Source organism: Corvus moneduloides, chromosome 16 (genome assembly GCF_009650955.1).
Source record: "Corvus moneduloides isolate bCorMon1 chromosome 16, bCorMon1.pri, whole genome shotgun sequence".
Taxonomy (NCBI): Eukaryota; Metazoa; Chordata; class Aves; order Passeriformes; family Corvidae; genus Corvus; species Corvus moneduloides.
The window spans coordinates 7,657,271-7,679,295 of NC_045491.1; the positions used below are offsets into that span (position 1 = coordinate 7,657,271).

Below are 22,025 nucleotides of genomic sequence, written 5' to 3' on the forward strand. Positions count from 1 at the left end.
TGGCGTTGTCCCCGTCGGGTCCCTGTTCTCCACGCTGGCTGCTCCGGGTCAATCCATGTCTGCACACACATGCCTTTGGTCTGTAAGATAAAGCCCCCAACAACGTGGGACAAGCTGGGAATTAACCTAAAAATTTCGCCTGGCCTGAATTGGAAGAAGAGCAGAGTGTAAAGCAGTTGCTTTTAATTTTCTCCATGCATTTGCTCTCTTGGGGCGTGGGGACTGGCACAGATAGAGGAATTTGAGGACGTCTTTCCAGCTACCAGTGTCTTTTTTTTTTCCTTTTTTTCTTTTTATTTGAGATCGTGGCATAGATGCCCAGAGGACCACCCAGTTAGAAAACAGAGCTTGCAGACTTTTCCCACTGCCTCTTCCCGTGACACCCCTGCTCAGACAGGAGGTGGTTATTTCCATCTCTTCTCCATTGGACATTATCACTTTCCTACTGTTCTGGATGCTGAGCAGCTGGTGGCCAGCAGCCCTGAGGCTGGAGTGTGTCAGCGTTGGGTCGCAGGCTTGGCTTTGCTCTCGGACATTGCATCCAGGCGCTGGGATGCCCTGTGCTGCAGGGGTCTTGTCCTGACTCTTTGCATTGTCCAAAGGGTGACAGGGTGAGGGATCATGTCCCGGCCATACTTTTCCCTCCAGCCCTGCTCTTTTCAGGAGGAAAAGCCCCCATTTTCCTGGAAGGCAGCCCCTGCGCTTGCATTCCCTGCTCCCTGCTGCTTGTATCATGCTGCAAAAATCCGCCTCTACTTGACTAATTATTAGCACTGAACAGGGGGAGATTTCTTTGCAAATGTCAAATTTGCCTCTGTCAGTGGCTGTGGAGGGCAGGGACTTCGGGGGCACAGCCAGAAGGGCTGGGGGGGCAGGGTCATGGTGGCTCTGTCCCATGGGCAGCATCCCATCCTTGGAGAGTGATGTGCAGGCAGGGAGGGCAGTGGGCACTCGGAAGCTGTGTTGGATGCTGGGGTTGATTTGGGGTGCACTTGAACCTCTGCCTGGCCCAAGGGAAGGGACATGGCGGCGCCTTTGGGTGCTGGAGAACCGTCCCGTTTGCTCACTGACTTGCTGCTGGGTTTTTGCATGGCGCCGCACCTTATCTGCGCTGGCACCCGACGAAGTGATAAATCCCCTCTACAGCACTGTGGAGAGATGTTGTGGCTTCTCCCAGGCGCTGAGGAAGGCCAGTGGTGGGAAGTGGTTAGATACGCCTGCTCGCTGCCAGGTACACCAGCTTTGGGGCTGCTCAAGGAGGAGCTGGAATTGCAAAGTCCATTCTGTCCCGCTTCATTTTGCTGCTGCTTGGCAAATTCCCCATGCATGCCGCAGCCGGCCTCAGCCAGCTCTTGCTCCGACTGCCCCAGGCAATGGCAGCACTCGGACCCAAGCACAGCCCTGAGACCAGGGGTATTTGCAGAAGGAGGCCGGCTGTTTGCATGAAGGGTGAATTCAGCCTTTCCCCTTCCTGTTCCTCTGGTTGGTTGGTCACTCCCAGTGCCCACACAGCAAACTGTCCAGGCAGCTCCATCCTTTGGGGTTTGCCGACGCCTGGGTCAGTGCTAGCGATGTGCAAGGAGGGCTGTGCCATGCACAGTGCCCAACAGCTGGCCCATGGCAGCGGCACCTGTGCTTCTCGTGCTCCCAGTCCAGTTTGTCCAGTCTGGTTTGGCCTCGTACTGCATGTGGAGATGTGTTGGTGGTGAAATCCTGGCTGGGGGTTTGCAGCTCTGGCAGTGGCCGACTCATGCCTGCCTTGTGCGAATGTGTTTTGGCAGAAGAGCAGGATATGGATGGAGAGGGGACTCCCCTCATCATCCAGGGTGGCCCCCAGGAGTTGCCCAGGTCTTGTCCTGGAAAAAGCCCTGTTTGGGCTGAACCCAGGAGCAGTGAGCAGCCACTTGGATGAGGAACTGGGGGATAGGAGAGTGTTTGTGCTCTGGGAATGGTTGTGGATGCTCAGAGGGAGCACTGTAGCCTCCATGCTGGGGTTTGGCATTGCCAGGTGACAGCAGAGGGGAAATGCTGTACAGGCAGGGAAACAGGGATGTAAGCAGCTTAACTGCTGAGGCTGGGCTTCATCCTGGCTCTTGGGATTGCTGCCGGAGCGCAGGTTTGCACAGCAGTGTTTGTGGAGCCTCCTGACAGCCATGGTCACGGGTCTCCAGTGGGTCTCCATCTGTCATCCCACTGGGAGCGCACAGAATGTCAAGTGACGCCTGTCTCAGTTCCTAGAAGCCGTGCTGTGGGCAGGAACGCCTGCTTGGGTATCACATCCCATGCCCTCCCTGAACACCGTGTCACCTTCCCCATTCCTGCTGAGTGACGGCTGCTCCGACTCATCCATCAGCGATGTTCTCTTGGCTCCAAGGTGTGCAAAACTGAGAGCAGAGCGGAGCTGAAACCACCCATATTTCCTATTTTGAGGTTGCAGCCAGTGTTTGTGGTGACTTTCTCCTTGAAATGTGCCAGAAAAGGGTCCCTGCCTCTGGGGAGCTCTGAGTGGATCAGGAGACAGGGGATGATGACCTTACTCTCCCCTCTCTCTGGATCTGGATGACAGCTGTGACCCCGTTGTGTTCCCATGGGTATGGAGAGCAGCAGGCACTGCTGTCAGAGAGGCTCCTTTGGTGAATATTGGGCTGACCCATAAAGGTGATGAAACAAGTTCCACCATAGATTCAGCCACAGCCTGGGTCAAGCTGGGTACATTGTTCTTTTGTGGGGCTGCTGGAAGCCCTGGCATCACTTCTGTGGTGCACAGGGCTCCCTGCTCCCAGTGCTGGAGGCAGAGCCTAAAGCTCCAATGCAACAATCCATTTTTCTTCCCCTTCCCGCTCAGTTGCCAAGCCTGAACAAAACAAGCCCTGCCTCCACCCGAGACAGGCTGATTACGTCTGCCGGCAGCCTAAACAGATTATCCCTCCCACCACGCGCTTGGAGCCAGGAGTCTCTCCCGGCGATGGATTCGGACTTCCCTCAGAACGTGTGGGGGTGGGTGGGCGGGCACTGGCTGTGGGGGCATCCCACTCCACCTGGCTGTCCAGCACCCCAGCAGGGATGTGGGTACTCTGCTGTGGGGTTGAGTCTGCACCCTAAGAGGGGGATGTGGATGTTGGTACAGCTCTTCTGTTCCACCTTGTGCAATGAGCTCCTGCAGCATTGTGGGGCCAGCACAGTGTGGCTCTGCTGGGTCCTGCATGCCTGGCTGGTTTGCATGGGGAGGGAAGAGGTGAAGGTACCAAAACCACAGGAGGTGTGAAAGCCTGTCCAACAGGCAGCTGGTTGGTGTCACAGCCCACCTCCAACCCTGTGACCTGGTGCTCCATGCGCTGCCACAATCCTGTGACCCGTCCTGCCCTCCGGAAGTGGGTGCCCTGCAGCCCTGGGGGTGTGCAAGGGTTCCTGTATCACCCTAGGCTTCGGGTAGTGCTGAGTGGCTCTGCACGTCCTTCAAGCCCAGTTCCCCATCTGCTGGGAATCATGTTGCCAGTGCTGGTGGAGCTGGTTGGGGTGGTTTGTCCATGCCTGGGCAGCATCAGCACAGCAGCCTGACAGCTTTGTGTAAACCCAGCTGGGGCCACTTCCTTCTCCGCTTCCTCCCACCCGCTGTGCTGCCGGCGCTGGGCTGGAGGCAGCGTCCTCCCCCTGGATGCATTGTGGGCCTGTGGGCTGAGGGGATGGATGCAGTAGCTGGAACAGCGACCTCAGAGGCAGGTGAGGTGCTGCAGGTGCCCCACAGCCCAGCTCCAGTGTCGGATCAAAGGTGGGATGTGATACCTGGACACTCCCAGAGCTGTGACAGGAAGGGGAGTGGTGACATGGGGGTGTTTCTGCCTGAGTCAGCCTCCAGCAGTCCCACGGGATCGGATGGAACTGGGCTCTGTGGGCCTGCAAACCGGCCTCACCTCCCACACAGTGGTGGGGTGAGCATCACCCCACCCCACCCCAGCTCCATTAGCAGCCACTCTCCACTCTGCTTTCCACGGCATTTTGTGGCTAACCCTCCAGCCAGGTACCTTCTGGATAAAAGCAAAGCCACCCACCCAGTGCCTGAGCACCCAATGTGGCTGCTACCTGTGTAGAAACTACGTGGAACTGCCCTTTGGATATCACCGGAGCTGCCAGGAAGCGGACAGAGCCCTGCATCAGAAGGCATCCTGGGAACTCTGGGGTTGCTTTAACACCATCCCTGCATGTGAATTCGGACAAATCTGCTTGGAAGAGGGAATTTTTGGTCTGAGCTCTTGCTCAGTGCTGGTTGTTGCATTTTCCTCCTCTTGACGAGCTCTCCAGAGGAAGCCGAGCCAGTGGAAACGACGTGTGATTCTAGCTCCATCCTGGTGCTCCAACACCCTCCTGGACCTGCCTCCCACATCGGGTTTATTTTAAACCTTGCTTCAGCAGGGCTATTCCGATGCAGGTGTGATGAGTTTATTTCAGACACTTTGTGTGCTAATTCATATCCCTTTCATTTAGGCTTGTACCTCTCTGGGCATTTGCTTGGTTTTAGCAGGAGCTTGTTTTGGTTTGTCTTTAAAAAGCGCTGCTGCGTGTTTATTTGTTGATGGGTGGAACCAGGCTGCCCACGCTGCCTGGCTCTAATTCATACCTTTCAGCTATTTTGGTTTCAATATCTGAAATTGGATGCTTCTGCCAAAACGAGTGTAGCCCACTGGTGGTTTTTTGTGATGCCGCTACAGAAATGACCATGCTCTATGTTAAGGGTGTGTATTTCAGGTGCTCGGTGTTTATTTACAGACAGTTTGAACTAAAATTGGAGTAGCTGAGGGCAAAATAATGTCTGCTGGGGGTTGTGAGCCAGGCTGAGATAGGGCAGGACTTCATGCCTGTAATGCTGGGTTAAGGCTGCTCGCTGCTGGCCCTGGTGATGATGTCCCCTGTTGGTTCCATTGTTACTCTGTCCCTGGTGTGGCCCTGGGACCTGCCTGCTGCCTGTCACATGGGCTGGGTGCTGTGGGTTGCTCAGAGTGGGTTGGGATAGTGCTCTGGGATGGCTGCAGTGCTGTGGCTTGTGTCAGGGGAGTTTTTGCTCATAGGGCTTTGCTGGGTTGAGCAGTCGGTCTTGTTCAGGAGCTGTGCTGGGGCACGGAGGCAAGAATTGAGGTGTGGAAAAATTGGGGGGTGGAGGAGGGCTGAGCCCTGCAAGCAGCTTGGCTGTCCAGAGGATCACCAGGGTGCTGCCTTGGTGGGATGGTGCCGATTGTTGGGATGTCACATTCTGTTGTCACTGTCATCCTCTTGTTCTTGTATGGTGGAGGCCACTCGTAAGACCTTCTCAAGCCCCGGCTGCTCAGCGCTCACCCCAGCTTCTCTCATGGGAATTTGGGGACCCCATTTCCTGTCACAGTGACCCATTGAAGGATTTCTGACGGGTCATCATTAGTCATTTGCAATTCTACTTTTCCCCTGTAAAACACGACAGAAATTTGGGACGTTTGGCCCTTCCCAGGCCATGCAGGTAGTCGTGGCCACATCCCAGCGTGGCGGGGAGCAGCGTGATCCCCTGCTCTGGAGTCCTCCCATCGCGTGGGCACGGATGCGTCACGGGCGGCTTTGGGTGGGGGCGCGGGGCGGGGTGTGCCGGGGGAGTGGCAGAGTGTGGCTCACCTGCGGGGCGCTGGCAGCGTGGGTGGCACTGAGCCGGGCATGGAGCGGTGCCGGGCGGCTGGAGGTGGCATGGGGGCCACAGGCGAGCAGGGCACCAGCATCCAGGTGAGCTGGACAGGGGTGACGGGGGGCTCTGGGCCCTTTGCCAAGCTCAGGGAGGGTTGTGGTGTCCATAGGTGCCTTTCTGTGCCCCCACTGTGGTCATGGGAACAGGTGTAGGGGTGCCCTGGGCCCCCTTATCTCCCCCAAATTGGATCCCAGTCCCAGCGCTTCATTTTCATTGGTTTAAATCTCATTTAAAGGGGGAAGGAAGGAAGGTCTTCTCAAATCATGTTTTCCCAGCTGCTGGGAGAGCAACACCTCGAGCTGGTATGTCATATTTTGGAGGGGATAAGAGATTTTGTTATTTCTTTTCACTTTATAAACAGTAAAAGGTCTCCTCCGGCGTGTTTCCAGTTTGCTTACTCAGTGCTTCATGCATTTGACAGTTTCTGGTGCATAGGCAGTTTCTTCTATTGTTTGCAGGGATTTTTCCAGAGGGGAAACTTTTTTTTAACATTACAAAACCACAGAAACTGGCAGGAGGAATCTAGGGGAGGTACTGAACTGGATACAGTTTTAAACTTTAAGGAACAGAAAAGAATGAAAGCAACAAGATAAATTGAATCAGTTAGAGGGGAGCTGGGAAAGTGTGTCCTTGTCACTTTTTGACTGGGCTGGGATGGACATGCATGGGTGTTCTGTGGTGGAAAGCAGTGTTCCCAGACCCAGGGTCTCCTGGAGCTGGATCTGCTCTGGGTTTCCTCCCTCCTGGTCTGTCCTGGTATCTGTGGAGCCGCCTTGCTGGTGTGGCAATGCCTTGCCACTCTTGCAGCAGAATTTGGCCCCAGCCCTTGCCAGGTGTTGGCTCATCGTTTACAGCTTGACAGGCAGCAGGAGCGGTGCCCACAGGACTTTGTGTGAGAGGACATGCCCAGTGCCCATCCCCATCCCACCGCTTGCCGTGGCATGGGTCAGCTTCACCCTGGCCACTTCTGCATCCAAGCCAGCGGTGGAAAGAGCCTGGATTTTTTTTTTCCACTGACATGCAGCAGTGCTGCAGGGTTCTTTCCGAGTATTCTTTCCCTTTCTCTTCCCGGCTGGCTGAATGAGCTGTTTTCCCTCCTCCCGGCTCTGACCTTCCTGTGTGCTCGGCCGTGGGCTGCTGGACACCGCTGGCGGGGGGAGTGGGCTGGCAGGGGCTGCCCCTGCAGGAAAGCGGGAGTTGGATGTGCGCGGCACGGGAAGCGGCTGGGAGCTGGAGAACTGCCAGCGCTGGGTAGTTTTTCCTCTCTTAATTAACGAACGGAAAACATCGAGCTCTCCTTTGGAGTGTGTTTTTGCTTTGGAGTAGAGGCACGCTGCCGATGCCGATGGGAAGAGCCGTTGGTGCATGGGCTCTGCTGCTCGGCAGTACCCGGGAGGTTGGTGCTCTGGGCACGGTGCCATGCAAGAGCAGCTGTGTTTGGAGTTTGTGGCTGGGGTTTTGCCTCCTCCTGCGTCCTCGTCTTAGTCCCATTGGCACACAGTGTGTGTCACACCACGGGTTGCCATCAGACACCACGTTTTCTGCACTGGGAAGGCTGAGTTTGCCTGCATGCAGGACGCTGAGCTCACACAACTGCCTTTGTGCTGGGGCTGCTGCAGTTTCCCGTGGTTCCTGACCATCGATTCCCCATGGTGCTGATCCATGTTAAGCCATTTTCCACTGTGCCTGAGTGTTTCTCTGCTGTTTCTTTGCAGGCCAAACCCATTTATGGTGGCTGGCTGCTGCTGGCCCCGGAAGGAACGGACTTTGACAACCCCGTCCACCGCTCCCGGGTAAGTGAAGCTGAGACATCCCCTCCCTGTGACATGGGTGGGGGTGGCAGGAGGAGCAGCAAGGGCCTGTCCCTGCCCATGGGGGTGGCTGTGACCCTGGGAGTGCCACAGGCACCTCCATGCCTCATCCCCTTGTGCAAACCAGGAAGCTGGGAGATGTTTCCTGCAGCAAGGCTGGAATGCCTTCTCTGGGATACAAGGTTTCCCATGTTGGGCAGCAGCCTGGGGCACTGCAGGTGTGGGTCAGGCTTAGTCTGTGCAATTTTACTGCTTGTTGCTTTTGCGTTTTGATGCTGCTCTGGTTTGCCTGACACGTGCTGTGCTGTCAGGAAGGCCAGTGGAGTGTGGGCTCTGTGACTCTGAGATGTGCTGCGACCATCAGAAAGGCTCCCAGTTTTCCTTCAGGGCTTGGAAACAACTACTTTATTTTCTGCAGCTCGTCATGAGTGTGCCCAGAGCTCTAGAGGGAGGCTGCATCCCATCCCCTAGTGTGGATATGCCAATGTCAGGCAAGTCCTGCAGCAAGGAAGGGACTGAGAGGTGGTTCCCATCTGCTATAACCCTGCAGAGCCCTGAAGCCAAGTGTTGGCAGTGGAGACCTACAGACAGAACAGGACACACTCAGCTCCTTCTCAAAGGGGTTTGCTTATGCCTGGCAGAAACAGCAGCATTGTGTGGGGTTGGAGCATCCCCCACTTTCCTGTCCTGGGGGGTGTGAAGCTCAGAAGGATGTGGCCAGGCGACGTCCTTTCACTGCTGGCTTGTGATGAGGACTTTCAGCCTGTCCCCAAGCTTGTCTTGCAGGGAACTTGCTGCTGAGGCTGCCAGGATGGGGCTGTTCTGTGTGTGGGAGGGATGGCAATGGTCCATGAACCCCCTGTCATGGCGCCAAAATGCTCTCAGAGCTGTTTGTAATAAAAAAATCACTCCCGAGTGAGCAAGAATTGGGTTCTGAGTTCGGCTTGGGGTATATGGGTCATTATTTGGAGTCACAGCTCATCATAGGCTTGCTGGCCTGACATAAAGGGGACATGGGACCTGTGTCTCGTCAGAACCCAGGCTTGCTGCTAAGCTGGGGCTTGTGGAGTCCTCTGTAGTTCTGCTTGTCCCTGAGTACCCTGGACTTTGCCCGAAGGGTTGAGAAAAATGAGATAAGAATTGCTGCACTGGGGCTATGAATCCAGGACCTTTTTTATTTCAGCCTGTTCAACCAGTTTTTGCTCTTGGCTGAAAACAACCTGGCACACATGAAAAAAAAAGGCAGTTTTCCAGCCAGATCAGTTCTCCAATCTGATTTGCCGTGCAGCTGCAGAGGCAGCAGTGCCAGTGTGGTGCCAGGATCGCCTGAGCAGTGCCATGCCAGAAGTGCAGCCACCATCCAGACTGAGCTCATGTGCTGCTGGGGGACATCTGACATGACATCCTGTCACCCTCCACCACTGGATGCTGGAGTAGATGATGTAGGATGAAGCTGAGGGCTCAGAGCATTTAGTTTGGGGATCCTTCTGGTGTCCCCAGTATTTGTGGCATGAACCTGAGTCAGGAGAGGTTTAGTTTGGATATTAGGAAAAGGTTCTTCCCCCAGAGGATGGTCAGGCACTGAACAGGCTCCCCAGGGAATGGTCATGGTCCCAAGGCTGCCAGAGCTCAGGGCACTCAGCATTGGGCAATGTGGGCTGGTGCACACAGATCCTCGGCAGAGCCCTGCCAGCTGATGTGCAGCTCTAGTGCTCCCAGCCAGGCCCAGGGACTGGTGGGCACTGCCATGACCTACCTCGATGTCTTCTCTTGCAGAAATGGCAACGTCGGTTCTTCATCCTCTACGAGCATGGGCTGCTGCGCTACGCCCTCGACGAGATGGTGAGTGACCCAGCTGTGTCCAGGCAGGGGATCAGCTGGGTTATCTGCTGCCCTTGGAATGCTCTGCCAAGCTGGAGGAGAGTTGTGCTGTCTGGGTTTGACTCCGTGCCAGGCTGGGTTTGTGTGGGAGCTCTGTGGACACTCTGCAGAGGATGGTGGGTGTTCTGGAGGCATGTGGGTCCCACCTGGCATGGGATTCATCAGTTGCTGACAGATCCCACACTGGCAGGAAGTGCTGAAATGGGTCCCCAAGGTCATTCCCCCTCCTTTTTGCCCAGTTTCCCAGTGCCAGCTGGGTTTTGGTTGTGGTGAATCACCTTGGCAGTGTCCAAGAAGGAGGCCCTGCCTAGCGATGCCCGTGGAAAGTAGGTCAGCTGGAATGCCTTCCCACTGCTTGCCTGCCCTGGAGCTGCAGCTTGTCACCAGCACTGTTCCCATTGGTAAAAGGGGATCAAAGGAAGGGAAACCCATCTGCTGTGAGCTGCAAAGTGGGGCTGAAGAGCCCAGTAGGTCAATCCCAGGAGCACCCAGGACTGCTGATTTATCCTGCTGGCTACAGCAAGCTCATGGGAGGGTGCCCAAGGCTGAGCAGGCCGGCACAGTGGACACCCATGTGCTGGGATCTGCCTGGGCGGGAAGCTCAGGAAGCCAGCGGGGGACAGCACACCTGTGGGACAGGGACACACGGGGACCTGTGTCTGTGGCAGGGAGGCTCCCTGTGAGGTCAGTGTGCCTTGGTCCTCCTCCAGTGCCTCCTGTGAGAGCACTGTGGGATGAGGCACTGCTAGTGTGGCTCAGATTTCATGCTGTGTTTGTTTGTATTTTTACTTGGGGTTGGTCCAAGTGCCCTAAATAATTTAAATGTCTTCGGTAGGAGCAGTGGAGTCTTTAATACATTTTCAGTGTCAGCAGCCTGGCTCTGCACTGGGCTGGTGTTTCCTGTCCTACCCTGACAGGAGGGTGGTTTGTGTCTGCGTGGAGCAGGGAGATTCCCCAGTCTGAGGCAGAGGGGCAAGAATAGTGGGGAACACAATCTGGATTTTTTTTTTGCATCCTGAGGAGGTTGACATGCCCCAGGTTCTGCTGCATCTGGGCAGAAGCTGACAGGCAGTGCCCCAGCCCCGTGCCACAGGGGCCATTTCCAGAGAACACCCAGACAACAACAGGAGCATCCTGCATTCTTCAGGCGCCTGTTGGGCTTTTTCCCCTTGAGAAGGGAGAAGGTGGAAACATACAAACAAAAAAGGGAAGGTACACATGTGCAGCGTGGGATGGCGTCCCAGGCAGTGTGACACCACTGTGCTGGCTCCTGGACTTGCTGCCCCATGGCCACTTGTGGTGTGATGGATCCCAGGAGGGTCTGGCCTTGTCACAGTCATAGATAGAGGAGACTGTCATGGATCCATCCTCCTCACTGGGGTTTGACACATGGTGTAGAAATACCCTCCTGACCTTTCCACCCCTCCAGCTGTGCCGGCCCCTTGCCCTGTCCCCACCACCTCCGTGGCCTGGTGAGGAGTAACAGGGCTGGGGCCTCATCCAGGGGGTGCCAGCAGAGACACTGTTTTTATAATGTGGGATCCACTTTGCAGTCCACTCAGGGATGATCTACCCCCAGTGTGCCCCAGTTTCTCCCCAGGAGCTGGATGGGGGTCCTGTGGGAGACTCAGTGCAGAGCAGCCTCTGGAGTGTGCGGGAGCCGGGCGGCAGCTGCCTGGAGACCTCCCAGGCAGTTACAGTCTGGGATTGAATGGCTCTGCCTGAACCTTTCAGACAATAATTTTGTGGGTTTGGCGATTTTTACTCTTATTAAAAGAGGAATTGGAGGGAGGGGTGAGCCTGGGAGGGGAGTCCTGGGCTGGTGATGGTGATGGAGACATTCCTGTGCCTGGCCAGGGAGGCTCTGCTCCTGGCTCCCAGCGGGTTGGAGAGCAGTGGGGTGTGGAGGGGCAGCTCAAAACCCAACCCCAGGTTGGGGGGACCTCAGGGAGTCCCCAGAGATGTTGCTGCTCAGAGGCTGTGGGATGGGGCAGCATTGGGCACAGGAGCCTTTTACCATGCGATGGGTCAAGTTTGGTGTTGGATTGGAGCATGTTAGTAATGGAAGGTGGAACAAGCAGGCACCAGCTGCCCTGCTGGCATCCAGCTCTCTCCTGAGACCTGCCCAGAGATATCCCAGAGCTGATCCTGAGTCTGTGCTCCTGCTTGGTCACCTTCTTTCTGTGTGTCCATTGTTCTGTCTATCCTTTCTCTGCCATAGTTCCAGTCTGAAAACAAAATGAGTTCAGCACGATGGCTGCGGTGGGGAGAATTTGCACAGGCTATGGACCTTCACCCCCTCAGACCAGGCTGAGCTGCCAGACTCTCTCCCTGGTGTCTCCCTCTTTCACACTGGCTGCAGCTGGTGGCATCCAGAACCAGCCTGGCCACTGGGAATGCCCAGCAGATCCCACCCCCTTCCCCTCTGTGGGGATCATGCCAGCAGCCGTTCCCAGCTCTGCCGAGCCCTGGCTAAGCTGAGCCTGCTCAGACGTGCAGAAATTCCTGCCTCCCAACTGTGGGTGGATGTGAAGGTTGTGTTATCACTTGGGGTTGCCTTCCCATGCTGAACATCCACGACTGCACCCCAATGGTGGCTTGCTCCTGCTGTTTGATAAACCTTTGTGCTGGAACTGATGATGACAGGGGTTGATGCTTCTCTGCAGCAGCTGGAGGATGACAAAGCCACTCTTACTGAGGGAAGGCAGGAAAGAAGTTGGGGACAGGCTTGGGACTGAGCTGCTGTGTTGTCAGTGTCCAAGGAGAAGTTTCAGTTCTCCTGGTAAAACACCCTGTGGTCTCCAGTGAAACCACTGCTGTGAGAGAGCAGCCCAGCACTGTGGTGCTGGGGCAGTCCGAGAGGTTTTGGTTGGGATATGGGAGCTGCCACAAGAACAGTGCCGGGCTCAGGGGCCAGAGCCAGCGAGTGGCAAGTGCAGAGCTTTTGCCTCCTTTGTTTTGATTGCTGTGATCTATAATTAGCGGCTGAGGTCTCTATAAATAGAGCCCGTCTGCGTGGGAATGGAAAGGCAGGAGGGGTTTTGTAGGGATGGAGAGCGCTGCCATGTCCCTCCCTGGGCCTGCAGGTGGGCCCACGGCCTCAAGCAGTGCCTGGGGATGGATCCAGCCCTGTGGCTGGGGCAGGTCAGAGGAGAGGGTCTGGATCTCCAGGCCAGCTTCTTAATGACTCACTGCATGTTCAGGGCTAGGCCTTGTCTCTGTGCCTCAGTTTACCCCTCTGCCACTTCTCTTGAGCTGAGATTTATACTAGGTTGGCATTTTGCATCTTCCCTGGGGGTATTCTCGTGTCACATCAGGCTTCCTTTTGATAGCTGAGACTATTAATTTAAGAAGTTTTTTTCTTTGTGCATATGCTGGTTTGAAAACAGGACAAAATTCAGGCTTGTCTGGGAGCATCTCAAACTCGCTGATGCTGTGAATGAGAGCCAAGGTGAGAGCATCTTCTGGATGGGCTCTTTTAGTTTCCTTGCAGGGATTCAGGAGGAGCATCCCTGGGCATGACATGCCCTTTTCCCAGCAAACTGACTTCAGTGTGTCTGGCACTTCTCAGCTTGATGAAGTGTGAGGGTGGGCTGTGAGCCCTAACTCTACCCTACCTCTTACTTGCTGGAGTCAAATTGCTTTCTGAATTTGGGGAAGGGTCTAAGAGGATGCTTAAAGCAATAGTCAGCCACCTCAATACCAGAGTTTGCTGGGGTGGTCCTGCTCCTAAATCAGGAACTCTGATGGATCATAGTATCATTAACCTCAGTACAATGGAGCAGACATCCCTGCTCCAGCTTGTGAGGGCAGGGAGGGAGGTCAAGAGGGAGCTGGGAGCTGATGGGACTGGGGTGGGATGAAGAGCGAGGCCAGCCTGGCATCTGGGAATGGTTAAGGGAGCAGTGGGACCCCTGGGCTGGGTGTATAAATAGGAGAAGAGAGGCCAGCTCAGAGGTGGGAGGTCTGGCACTGCACAGCAGGGCTGTGGTGTCACATCTGGAGACCTGCTTGGCCCCAGGCCCCACTCCTGGCCACAGAAACCTGAAGAACTGATAAATGGGTAAAAAGGAGAATGGTGTAAGTGTAGCATCTGGAGGGGGATCAGAGGGAGGGATGCGTGCTCAGTGATGTTGTGATCCACAAACCTGTGTAATTATTGTTTCCTAATTCACCCCCCTCCAAAATCCTCTTTATTTGAAGGAAAGGAGCATCTTAAAGTGTCACTGTCAGCAGAGCTGTGCCACGTTAATTTTCATTGTAGTTCCCTCCTTTGTCATCTGTATTGTTTTAAGAAGCCAAGAACCCGTGTGTGTGTTTTTCTTCCTTTTCAGATCAAAGCAGTTTACTTCAGTTTTGGCACAGAATTGAAATTCATTGGCAGGGATTAAAACAAACCTTAAACATCCTGGCCTCTCTGTCCTTACTTTTTCCACACGTTTTGCCACTTAAGTGTTTCCAAGCTCTCCCTGCCCCCTCGTCCATGGGAGCACCAGGCTTTACAAACCCCATTCCCCTCATCCCCTGTGGTTTCCCCTCATGGACACAATTTTGCCAGTGCCTCTGTTTGCCAGATCAAGACTTTCAGTTTCTGTTTAGCATAAAAAGCTTTTGGCTTGAATCAAAGCGTGTTTGAAATTTAAAGCAAGCAGAGACAGGAAGGCTGGGTGGAAGTGACTGTGTGAGGCTCAGATGGTGACAGGGACCCCCATCACAGTTTTTTTTCCAAGACTGGATGTAGTCAAGTCAGGGTGGACAATGATCTGTAAGGAGGTTTTATGTGGGATGTTTGGTGCATATCTCAAAGATGGTGCAGTAGCAACAAGGAAATGATGGGAAAATTGGGAAGCAGAGATCCTTTCTCCTCCAGGGAGGCTGGACAGGAAAGGGACATCCAAAGGGAGAGGGGACAAGCACATCCTTGTGACTGCTCTAGAGGAGATGCAGAGACAGCACAAGTGCTGGTGACTCTAAACAGAGCTTAGAGATCTTTGATGAAGTTGTTGTGTTTAATTTTCAGTACTGATTTGGGGGAAAAAAAATACATGAACCTGCAGGGAGCCCCGGGAACTCATTCCCTGGGACATTGCTGAAGCAAGGACCAAGCAGACTTGAAGGGGTTGAAAGGAGGATGCACAGCTCTTCACTTGTGGTTTTATATTAATGTCTGTCTTGATGCTTATCCAAGTGTCATTACTGGGATTGGGTGTGGGGATCCCATAATGGTGACTTTGGGGGATTCATGTCTTCCCATTTCTCTCTGCTCCAAGTGTCTGGCCCCAGTTGCTGCTGGAGGTGGGTCCTGCTTTCAGGACACCTGTGGGCTTCTCCAGGAATGATTCCCTACACTGCTGACCCCTCTGTTTTATGTCTTTTAGTTTGGCTTAGTGTGTTCGGGAAGGTAAAACTGCTGAGCTGCAGAAGGGCAGTTTGGGGGAACAGGGAGGTCTCCTCCAGGGATGGCTCCCACATGAGTCCTGGTGACTGACAATGCCCAGGGACCATCACTGGGGCCCCAAAATGGCCTGTGTTTATTGTGAGCTTTGGAGAACACTTGTCCACATCCAAGCCCCCTGAGAAGGACGTTTTGTGGCTGCAGGACCCTCTCAGGAGAGGCCCCAGTGTGAAACAGTCCGTGGTGGGAGGTTTGGGAGTTAACAGGCAGAGAGAGGATGAAAGCAGAGTTGGGAAAGCTTGATGCAGCCAGCGACCTCCTAACACAAGCTGCTTTGATGACCTGGCCCAGGTGCTTCCTTCCTGGAAACAACACAGCCCCTATTGTCTTCTGCAGGGCGAGCCACAAAGCTGGAATTGCTCTTAGGCTGAGCCGCCTAAGTGCAAGGACAGGTTCAAGTGGCTCCATCCTTCTGCTTTTTCCCCACTCCTCATCCCTTGGGACCTAACAAAGACATTTGTGTAGAAGACGTGTGCCAGAGCAGTGAGGGAAGTGAGCTGGAGTTTAGATTGCATTTGTCTTGTTCATGGGGGGCAGAGTGAAGCAGGCACTTGTAGCAGCTGGAGTTCCTTTGTGACTCCTGGACCTGTGGCTTCCAGCCTGGCTGTGGGCTCTTGGTGAAGGAAAAATTGTATCTACTGTAAAAGGTTAATGTGGAAATCAAGCTCTGATGGCATTTAGGAGGGAAGATGTCAGGGCTGGTAGTGAAATGACACAGCTAAGGCTGAGCAGTTACCCTCACTCAGGCCCCCTGATCCCCCCAGGCACCCGGGGAAGGGGCTGCAGCAGTGGGTGCCTGATCCCAGCTCTTTCCAAGCCAGGACAGTGCTGGGCTCCCAAGCATCCCCCAGCCCCTGGGTGGCCGTGCCAGTCCACAGACACATGAATGACTAAACCATCCAAGGAACCAACAAAACCACCATTTTTTTTCTGTTGCCTGGTGCTGGGGAGGGGGTGTGAAACGAGGTGCCTGCAGAACAACCCTGAGCCCCCCAGCTGCATGTGGTGGGGATGGGGTTGGGTTTAATTCTTTCCAGCCCTGTTGTAGGCCACTGGATCAGGTCAGTGAGGACCACCAGTGGGCTGTGGGCTACAGGTTGGGTGATACTGGGCAGCATCCCTTTCCCTGCTCCTAGAAGAAGCAGCATCCCAGCAGCTGGCACATCCCTGTTCCTGCTGAGGGTCATGAGGTATCCTGGTGTTGACTGGTGGGATTCAGTGCTGCATACCCCTCAGTGACAGCTCAGAGAGGAGGACAAGGATGTGAATGGAACAAGGCAACAAAGCTGCTCCAAAAATCAAAGCGCATTCCCCCTTTTTTCCCCCGGCAGAGATCCTGCATTCATTGATTGTTGACATGACATATGTGGGTTGGAGAAAGGCAGCGGCAGCTTCTGGCAGGGGAGGAAGGGGCTGGGGGGGCCGGAGGGGCTCTGCAAGCTGAGATGCTGATTACCAGGGGCAGCAAATAGCTTGCAGCTGCCTCCGCTCAACACGCTCTTTGTGGCGCTTGCAGCCACTCTTTGGACGCAGCTATTTTTAATTTCCCCAAGCGCGCACAAAGCAAAGGGGGTGGGCGATGCCGCCGGCGTCCCCCCTTTCTGCCCCCGCTCCCACCCCTTTCCCAGCCAGCCCTGCGCTTCCCGGCTTCCTCCCACCCTCCGGGGAATGTGGGGAGCTGCACTCCCTCTTTTTTGGTTTTCTTTTTTTTTGGGTCCGCGTTGGGAGCCGGCCTTGGCTTCCCCCCCACCCTGCACCAGTGTGTGCGGGGAGCTGGGAAAATGCAGAAATAAATAAATACGCAATTAGGCAGGCGTCCAGCCATGGAGGGGGGTGTGCTGCAAAAAGAGACTCTGGCCAAATTTTGGAATGCCTGAGAAAGCGGCTGGAGCCGTGGGCGAGTGCGGGGTTGTGGGCTTCCCACCGCCGCTCCCCTCCCGACGGAGAAGGGGCGGCTGCAACCCCTGAAGAGGAGGAGGAGGAGGGAGGGTGGCAGCTCCCAGCCTTGCTCTCGGGGGGCTTTCCACCCGCTGGCATCTCACTGAGTCCAGGACAGGGCGTGTTTGTGCTGGAGCTGTGATGAGAGCGGGGGGTCTCAGCCCCCAGTGCCTTGGCTCAGGAGCGATTTTTCCACCAAAAGCCGAGGTGTGCCCTCTGTTCAAGCAGCAGCACAGTTTGGGGTTAATAAGTTACTTATTTGCAGCCCTTGTTTCTCTGTTAGGTAAGCATTGGTGAATATGATATTTCTGCTTTATCCCAGGCATGAATTATTCATCAGGTTTGGAGGCTGTAAAAGGGATGTCAGGTTAAAACTTGCGTGGAGACAAGCAGAGGTCTTCAGTGAGGTTTTGTAAACAGCTTTTCTCAGGGTTACCAAATGCAGGGTTTTTGCAGGAGTCTTCCCCCTTTTGCCTTTGCTGTTTTGAGGCATTTCTGGTGAAGTATGAGAATTTCCAGGCAGGTTTGATTATTTGTCTTGCTTATTGAGTTATCATGAGCTGCAAGATACAAAAGTAGGAAAAAAAAAATGCTGTAAAAATACTGTTTTTCCTTTATGATGGACCAGGTAACAGCATGTGAATGCTCTCTTGGCAATACGTATTTTGTAAGACCTTTTTATTTTGCCCTGTTTCTTCAAAGCTTCAGAGGAGGCTCTTCCCTGGAGTCACTGAAGTCTGACTGCAAGTAGGTAATGAGATAAAACAGCCAGACAGCCTTGCTGAAAGTTGAAATTACCATAGGTAAATCACGTGTGCGGCAACTTCGCTTACCCTTCACCTCCTTCCTGCAGGATCTGATCCAGGAGCTGGTTTGTGGGAGTGTGTTAACAGGCTTGTGCTCTGCCGCCTGCCGCAGGCAGCTCAGCTCCTCTTGTGCTGCTATAGGAGAGCAGGTCTGGGGACAGAGGTGCTGGGAGGGGGGATTGGGTGCTCCAGGAGCTGGGGAAAGCTGGGAAGGTCCCGCCTTCCATGGAGGTTTTCCCCTCCATGTTTTCCTGGCATGCACCCCACCGCCATGCCCCGTCTCTGCTGTTCTGGCACCCCTAGCCACGGGGCTGCAGGGAGGAAATCCTTCCCTGTGAGGGTGGGGAGGCCCTGGCACAGGGTGCCCAGAGAAGCTGTGGCTGTCCCTGGATCCCTGGAAGCATCCAAGGCCAGTCTGGATGGGGCTTGGAGCAACCTGGGAGAGTGGAAGGTGTCCCTGCCCATGGCAGGGGATGGTACAGGATGGGCTTTAAGGTCTCTTCCAACCCAATCCATTTTGGGATTTTGTGACATGATTCAGGGGGTCTTGGCTTTTGCACTCCAAGCCTTGGGCGCTGTGGCTTCAGGTGCCGTAGCTGTGGCTCTCCATGATTTTGTGGCCAAACAGAGCCCTGGTAACCTGCAGTGAGGCTGTGGGCTGCTCTCTCACTGTGACCCATGGCTGTCACCACTCTCCTCCCAGTTCCCTTTGCTCTGGGTGACAGTTCTTGGGTGGAGGAGACACAGGGAACAGGCACACAGGATCATTTTAGCAGTGTCCTGAGCTCGTACGGGATTTCCACCTGTTGTGATGGTGTGACTGGGGAGAAAAGGTGGGGTTTTGAAGCACACTCAGCCTTGGCCCTTTCCTCCACATTTCATCAGCCCTGTTGTGATGGCATTGATAAAGTCACAGGGATCACCAGGGCGCTGGGGAGCTACTGGGATATAATTAGGGTTTTGGTTCACTTTCCTGGCTGCTTTCCCGTTAGGGGAGGGACAGCAGGGATTATGGACGGAGCAGATGTGTGGAGGGAGGGGACATTTGGCTTGCATGGGTGGTTAATGTCATGTACAGTCCAATGCTGGGGGGGGGTGAAGTCTGTCATTCCAGGCATGAGGGATGGAGAAACCACTTGGGCTCATCCCCCTCACATGCACTAGCACCAGATTGCTCCTCTCTGCTGGGATTGCACAGCTGCTCCCAAAGGAGGGGTTGGGAGCAGCTCACGGCTGTGAACTCCCTCCTCTCCCTGTACACCTCTACAGGAGCCAGATGTGAGCAGCAGGTTTAGGGAGAAAATGCTGCTACCCTGGGGCAGTTCCAGCAGCCTCGTGTGTTGTTCCTGATTTTTTTCCGGGCATTTAAAGCACTTTTTACCCCAGGTGCCACTTGCCTGTGAACCTGGTGGTGCCTGCCTGGCCAAGACAGCTCTTTGCCATCAGTGTTGGTGCCTCCACCACATCATGCCTGTGGCACCAAAGCCCAGCTCGAGGTGCTGCTGGGTGGTCTCCTTGCCCTACAACAACCGTGTGAGCCTGTTGGGAACTTTTTTCCTTGGAACTGGCCAAAAAGCTCACATTTTGTGCCATTTGGTGGGATGGTCAGTGGTCAAAATTTGGAAAACCCTCTCCAGCCATCACCTTGGCTTTTGGGAAGGTCTGCAGGGTCCAAGCTTGTCTGGAAGCTTCTGGAAGGAATGCAGAGTGGGTGTGGGGTTTTCTGTAGGGGTGTGGGGTGCAGGATGTGGATGCTGCTTGGTTGGCCAAGCCAACCTCTTTGGCTTGGGTTGGCTCTCACACCTCCAGCTGCAGACCCCCGAGTGCCCTGGGAGCCCGGCCTCCTGGTATTCCCAGCCCGGCAGGAAGCTCTGCAAAGCTCATAAGACAGGTGCTGGGGAATAATGAGATTTCCAGACTAATTTGGCCGGATTCAAGAACTTCCACTGAAGCATCTGCACCCGTGGGAGTTGGCTGAGCCTCTGGCGGATCTGGTGCTGCTGATCGCCAAGGTTGTCCTCTCCTCCTCTGCAGTCACTGAGTGCCAGTACAAGACCCTGTATTGACAGTCCTGGGGAGTGAAGCTGGGAAACCCCACCACAGTGGCCACAGGGCAGTGCAGGGCCTGAAATTATCCAGAGCTCCAGACGATGGCTGTTGGAGGTGGCTCTTCATGGCTGTGATGGTGCTCACGGCTTGGTCTGTCTTTGCACTGGTTCCTCTGCTCAGCTGCATTTGCAGGAGAGGTTGTGGGATAGCTGGGGACAAGGACACCTGCCCCTGCTTCCCCTCTAGGCTGGAAGGGAAATGGGTTTACTTACTGGGAGGTACAGGGATTTGATTGATCTAATTTGCTGCTTTGCTTGGATGACAATTACCTTGGTCATGTTCCCTCACCCCCATGAAGCAGAAATCCAGGTCTAGCTGTGATGAAACAGGGCTGGCCAACATGGGTAGAGGTCATCCTGCCTCTATCCAAGCTTTGCTCTTCCTGAGCTGTGTCCAAAACTGGCATTACTGTGTGTATGACCATCTCAGTGTGTGGGTGACCTTAGGGAGCTGTGGTTGCTGGTGTTTGGTGAAGCCCCTTGCTGCTAGGGAGGGCCGTGCGAGCCAGTGTGCACAGAGGTGGTGGTGAGCTCCTGCACATGTGTGCCTGGCACGCAGTGCAGGGACCACCTGGGACTCATCTCCTACACTGAGGGGGTGGAGGATAAAGTTGACAAGGCCAATTTGGAGCAGTGCAATTTAAGATTCAAGTATCAAGATGCAAATGAAGCCCGTTTTTCCTTCCCACCGCCAAGTGACTGCGGTTCCCTCTTCAGGAGACTCCTGCCATGATCCCTGCACAAAACTCTGGTCCCTCCGTGGTCTTGCTGGGTTTTTGCCATTGGGCTGATTACCATGACAACTTGCTGCAAGGCTGCAGATATTTGCTTCCCCTTTGGTTGTCGTGCCTGTGCATCAGGGAGCAGGGAAGATGCCACGCTGGCAGCTGTGAGCAGATGGGGTCGGATCTGTTATCATGTATTCCTCCCACCCCCCTCCTCAGAGGGGAGGAGGACATTTTGCATTTTAAATGCATCTAAATCCTGTAGAGCAAGGGGAAGGAATAACTATTGGGTTTGCAGGGATGCAAGGTGGTGCCTTTGGTACTGCAGGGCTGGCAAGTGCCTGTGCATTGCTGGGCTTCTGCTTTGGTCCCCAGAGAGTTGGGATAGGGGTTGAGCGGATGCTCCAAACTCTTTGTGCAACGTTTGGCTTTTGCTTTGGTCTGCAAACAGCTGGGATGGCAGCTCAGAGCACCCTCTGGATCCCCCATCCTGGTGGGACCTTGCTGTCCTTCCCGTCATGGTACCGATGTTTTCTGCATCTCTCTCCCTCTTCCTCTCCAGTGGCATTGGAAGTGGAATGCGTGTATCCATGGGTGCAAGCTTCTCTGAAAGGCTCCCTGGATTTGTCGATGCTGCTGTGGACCTAGAGGGTCAGATACCAGTGCTGAGGGCGGTTGAGCCCACTTGGTGACCACCACTGGGTTTGCTGACCCTCCCTGCCCAGCATGAGTGGTTGTGCCAGGACTGGATACGGCTGTTCCCACCATGCACAGACCCCTCGGAGGCCGTTCAGCAGGAAAGAGGTTAACAGGAAGGAGGAAGGCTAGGCTCTGGCTGCCAGCTCCGACCCTGCTTTGGAGTGGGGAGCAGCTGGGAGCTGCAAGAGCAGTGTGAAAATAGCCTTATAAGGCCAAGACACGCCGGCTCCAGCCTCCGCACAGCCCCGGCTGGGCTCGCTCCGCTCCAGCACCCGCTCACCGGATGGGTGCCCATGGGGACGGGGCTATATATGGGATGTGTGGCCCCAAACTTGCTGCCTGGGCTCCCCTGGGGTGGGTGCTGCCCATGTCCAGGTGAGGTGGCACTGGGTGGGAGAGGAGCCCGAGGGTGCTCCCGGCCAGTTTGCAGGCAGCTCCCAGCCTCGCTCAGTGTTTAGACTCGCTGTCTGTGGACATAAACACCGACTCTGCTGAAAAGTGGCCCCTGGCTGAACTCTCCTGCACTTCACCCCCTTCTCAAACTGCTCCTGGGGAAGAAAATTCCTTCCCACTGGCAAAAGGGGAGCTGATCTTGTTTTATGTCCTGGTGGAGGCTCGGGAGAGCTCTTCAGGGGCTGGCATGCAAGGACAGGTGTGTGTGGCACTTGCTAACCCATCCCACCTCCTTGGGGTGGGTGACCTGGGGCTGTGAAGAATTCTTTCAGCAAAACAAATCTCAGGAGCTGACTGTCGGCACCTGTGATGAACTAGCCAGGGTCAACAGTGGGGAAATCTGTAATGGGGTGGGGGAAGTGGCATTTGTGGCATTTATCCATCTGGGGGATGTTTTGCATTGCTGGCTGGATTACACCAGGGCAAGTGTCGTGTCCTGTCCTCTCCT

The 22,025-nt window shown here is 54.9% G+C and overlaps 1 protein-coding gene across 9 annotated transcripts in view; it reads left to right on the top strand.

Annotated features, from left to right (window-relative positions):
• Nucleotides 1-22,025, top strand: part of MPRIP (myosin phosphatase Rho interacting protein) — a 78,022-nt gene that overhangs the window by 3,678 nt on the left and 52,319 nt on the right. For 8 of the 9 annotated variants that reach the window (XM_032125850.1, XM_032125854.1, XM_032125852.1 and 5 more), the window contains exons 2-3: nucleotides 7,417-7,494; nucleotides 9,289-9,354. In XM_032125850.1, the coding sequence (XP_031981741.1) occupies nucleotides 7,417-7,494; nucleotides 9,289-9,354 (144 nt within the window). Of the gene's footprint in view, nucleotides 1-3,930; nucleotides 4,427-7,416; nucleotides 7,495-9,288; nucleotides 9,355-22,025 lie in introns of those variants that run through there. The other variant, XM_032125855.1, reaches the window with a different exon arrangement.